The sequence below is a fragment of the Electrona antarctica genome (assembly GCF_951216825.1).
Source record: "Electrona antarctica genome assembly, chromosome: 4".
NCBI classification, from domain to species: domain Eukaryota; kingdom Metazoa; phylum Chordata; class Actinopteri; order Myctophiformes; family Myctophidae; genus Electrona; species Electrona antarctica.
The window spans coordinates 9096510-9100962 of record NC_136809.1 but is presented as its reverse complement, the minus strand read 5'-3'; the positions used below and the strand labels follow the sequence as shown (position 1 = coordinate 9100962).

The 4453-nt window shown below is 42.4% G+C and overlaps 1 protein-coding gene across 1 annotated transcript; it reads left to right on the top strand.

The window, feature by feature from the left end:
* Positions 1-1479: 1479 nt before the first annotated feature.
* On the top strand, positions 1480-3735 carry LOC306922194 (uncharacterized protein; the record flags this gene model as incomplete). The annotated part of the gene is made up of 4 exons (XM_079499590.1): positions 1480-1632; positions 2452-2553; positions 2651-3137; positions 3545-3735. 4 exons carry the CDS (start codon positions 1480-1482, stop codon positions 3733-3735), a joined length of 933 nt encoding a protein of 310 aa, XP_079355716.1.
* Between the last annotated feature and the right edge of the window lie 718 nt (positions 3736-4453).

The window sequence follows — 4453 nt, the reverse complement described above, 5'->3', positions numbered from 1 at the left end:
CTACGTCATTAACTATACGTGGACGAGCACGCACGCACTGAGGTGTTACGTGATTCTTCCAGAAGATGTTTATTTTCTTTTATTTATATAATTCTTTATTCACAAACAAACAACAAAAATCGCTATTTGGAATTTAAAATGCTCATTAAAAATGCTCATTTTCCCTCTCCCGTCATAACATTGGACACAAACATTGGACACAGACAGGATCATGTCCAATGTTATGACATGTTTGTGTCCAATGTTATGACGGGAGAGGGAGAATGGGGCGTAGGTCGCATAGCGAACTTTGAACGACGAGATCAGAAAGATGTTGTTAAGCTACCGTTACAGCCCTATAGTGTCACCCTCATGTCTGATTGTCTTCAGTGCATCATCACCCCTGCTGGATCGACCGGTCCATATGGACCACCAGTGACTGGAATAACATTTAATTCAAAAACAGGAAAAGAAGATGAGAAAGAAGATGTTCAAAATGAGGCGCATTATTTCTTAAAAAGGAACCAGCAGCTCATCATGTGACCCTGCAGAACTGGTGAGGGATATCATGACCCGAACGGAATAATATACAGAGTAGCCCATGCCGAAATACAATAATAAGTAGCCCATACTTGTAGTCTTGTACTACTAATCATTGCCACCAATGCCACCATCTAACACGCTGCAGTAGTTTAATTTACCGTTTTGCTTGTGCGCTTGTTTTTTTAGTGACAAAGTATAGGTTCAAACTTCAGTACTTCAGACCATAACTCTGGTCCTCGATCAACACATCACGACATAGGCCTAATAGATCTGAAGTCAAGAAAGACATTGGCTAAAGAAAATAAAAACAGCGAAAGTATTAGCAGATCTACAAGCTCAATTTATATCCTAGACAAGCATGTCAATGCAAAAGGTATTGAAAATAGACCTTTTCACAATATTGATGATAGCAATAAGTAAACGTTCCGAAGTTTAGTTTATTTCCTGTTGCAGACTTGCAGTACTTACGTGTTTAAACCTGACTCCGCCAGATGGGGGCGGCATTGATTCATTTAGGGACCAACTCCTCTCAGTGTGTGTCTGTTGATGATTCATGATTTAATATAGCAAAAGTGTTTGCAAGAAAGAACTGATTAAAATAATACAATTTGATTTTTGCACTAGTAGAGCTAAATTTATTTCGCCAGGCAGTGTGTTTTTTCTACCACAAAAATATGTCTTAGCCTACTCATTAGGAAGGACGGAGGCTAGGCTGAGCCTACTGCCTACTGAAAAGGGTCCTATACGTTTTATTTCATACAAATACAATTATACAGGTTATTGTCCTGTCCTGTCCTGTCCTGTCCTGTCCTGTCCTGTCCTGTCCTGTCCTGTCCTGTCCATAGGGTCCGGTCCGGTCCGGTCCGGTCCGGTCCGGTCCGGTCCCGTCCCGTCCCGTCCCGTCCCGTCCTGTCCTTAAGTTAAGTGTGTTATGTTGTAAAAGGCTCCAGCTTCACTATGGTCATTCAGTGGGAGCTCATCACTCTGGACGACCTGAAGTCCTCGTGTTACGGCTGTCCTCCTCCACGACATGGCCTCCAGCTCCTCTTCTGGTTCGCTAATGAGTGCATATTACATGACGACAACCAGGGCCAGGGCGTTGTTATCGAGGTAAGACTACAATGACATTCCAATTAGAAATAAATTTTTTTTAAAGCAGTTTTACTTTCCTGTGTTTTTCTATGTATGTATGTATGTATGTATGTATGTATGTATGTATGTGTGTATGTGTGTATGTGTGTATGTGTGTGTGTGTGTGTGTGTGTGTGTGTGTGTGTGTGTGTGTGTGTGTGTGTGTGTGTGTGTGTGTGTGTGTGTGTGTGTACAGTGTATGTATGTATGTATGTATGTATGTAAAGACAACATTTTTTTGCTTGTGTGTCTCGAAAATACTGACCAAGTGGAACATCATTAAGCTTCTAGCTGGTTATTAGTACAATACTGTAATATAATTGTATAAAGCATCATCAACAGAGAAACAATTACACAGATCATCATATTCTAGATCACATCAACACACACACACACACACACACACACACACACACACACACACACACACACACACACACACACACACACACACACACACACACACACACACACACACACACACTATATATATATATATATATTTTACATAAGTGATATATTTAGTTATAGAAGTTAGTGCTGATAATACATAATAAAGGGTTAATAATATTGATTGGTAACTGTTGTTTCATATAGAAGCCATAATTATCTTGACGGCTTGCTTTTCTGTGATTACATTTCTGACTATCAAATAACTTTGTCCTGGGTATTATAACTGAAATATCAAAGAGCTCATGATCAATAAAAGGTCATTGTCGGTGCAGTCACACAAGAATGGAAAAGTGCTTCTAGTATAAAAGTAAAAAATGCAATCTATGTCTTGATTGTTCATTATAGTTGGCAGCAGAGTGCCAACCAGAGAGAGGGGACTTTGGCTTCCATCCATTTTGGAAAATTGAGAAAACACTGCTGAGAGGCAGGTGTAAGAAAAAGAAAAAGGTACGTTATTTTCTTTCTTGCTTTCTTTCATTCCTATAGCACTTTCTTTTCTTCCTTGCTGTCATTCCTAATTTCAACCGCGTATTTCTCTATCCAGGGTGCCTACTTTGAAGTTGGCAACTTAAACACGCAGACCTACCCGGCTGCCGACAACCTACCGGACTACGTGAAAGAGAATCACGGGCTGCGTCGTCGCCGTCGCGACAACAATGTGGACCGCATCATCATCTGTTACGACACCAGAACTAATATTGTGGACATGGTGTATGTCACGGAACACGACACCGCCGTCTCAGGGAAGTTCAGTCCTGAGAGGACCCATATGATCAGTCCTGAACTGATCAGAACTTTACAGGACAGACAGTTGGATGTCTTTCTCATTCTGGCTGGCTACTACAACAACCTGGGTCATGGTGGAAATATAGTGCAAACATTGCACCAGCAACAACCCTCAGCAGTGCCGTACATAGGTAGCGACTATATATATGGATCCTCAATCCAAAGCCAACAAACAGATAACTTCTACTATCCAGATTTGTCTGAATACAACAAACACATAGCTAACTCCAACATAAGGCCCTTGAGTTACAGAGAGCAACTAAATGTAGGTGACTTCATCAGGTCATTGGGCAATAGCCAGCATGCCGCTGCCTTGGAACAAATCTACGGATCCTCAGTCTACAGCCAACGGCATGATGACTATATAAGATCGCTAGCCATCATGGGAACAAGAGGCTTTGCAGGGACCACCAATTTCTCATGGGGCTTTTCTGCAAGGGAGAGAGGATCTGAGAGAGGTAATAAGATGGAACATAGAATGGTCTGTCTGTCCACGTGCACGCACGCACGCACACACGCACGCACGCACGCACACACAGAGATAATTGGTCATGTCAGAAAAAACTACTATGTACAGTACTGTACTGTATTTGCCTGCTAAATGGCTTTAACACAATGTTTACAAACAACCCTTCGTGTTTTCTGCCCCTAGGGTCTGAGGATGATGACAAGAAATGGAGAAAACGTGCCATGGTCTTGGGCAAAGTGCTCCTTGCTGCTGGGGCCCTGTATCTGGGTGCCAAGTGTTTCAGCTGGCTCAGTACATCTGTCAGGACTGTGGTTCCTATCAGAAGACCATATGTGTTCCACGACACTCCCATCATGCTGTCTTACGTGTTCTAGAGAGCTTTAGACGTAACATGTGGGCTACTTTTTCAACAAAACATAGGCCTAATTATGATCCAGGCAGCACAACACATACAGAAGAGTGGGGAGCATTTGGAAACATTTGGGACTTGCACCTACGTACGTCGTACGCATGCATACACGCAAGCACGCGCACACACACACACACACACGCACACACACACACACACACACACACACACACACACACACACACACACACACACACACACACACACACACACACATTAGGAGAACTTTCAGACACGTAGACACAGGCTCGTTAATCAGGAGCCAATCACTACAATGCATTGTGAGTTTGTAGGCGTTTTATGCGGTTTTAATCCAGTAGTTGTTTTTATTTAAGCCTCACAAAAAGGAGACAGAGACAGGATGGCAGATCACTGCTATGACATTACATTCCAAAAAGAACCTCAACTATTTAATGGCTGTAGTCTGGACAGTATATCTGAAAGCTGGACATGGCAGAGACCATACTTTTAACAGATTTGGGGACAGAGCATGTTTGCCTGGACGATGCTAGCTAGGGTGGGGACAAGAGAAAGAAACATATCCACACCTTGAAGGCCAGTGTTTTCCCGGCCTCACAGGGGTCATTCATGTCATCTCATTTTTATAGACTCTGCAAATACAGTTTGTGTATATTATGTTCTGTATAGACCGAGTCATCATGATGACATCACAACAACAACCA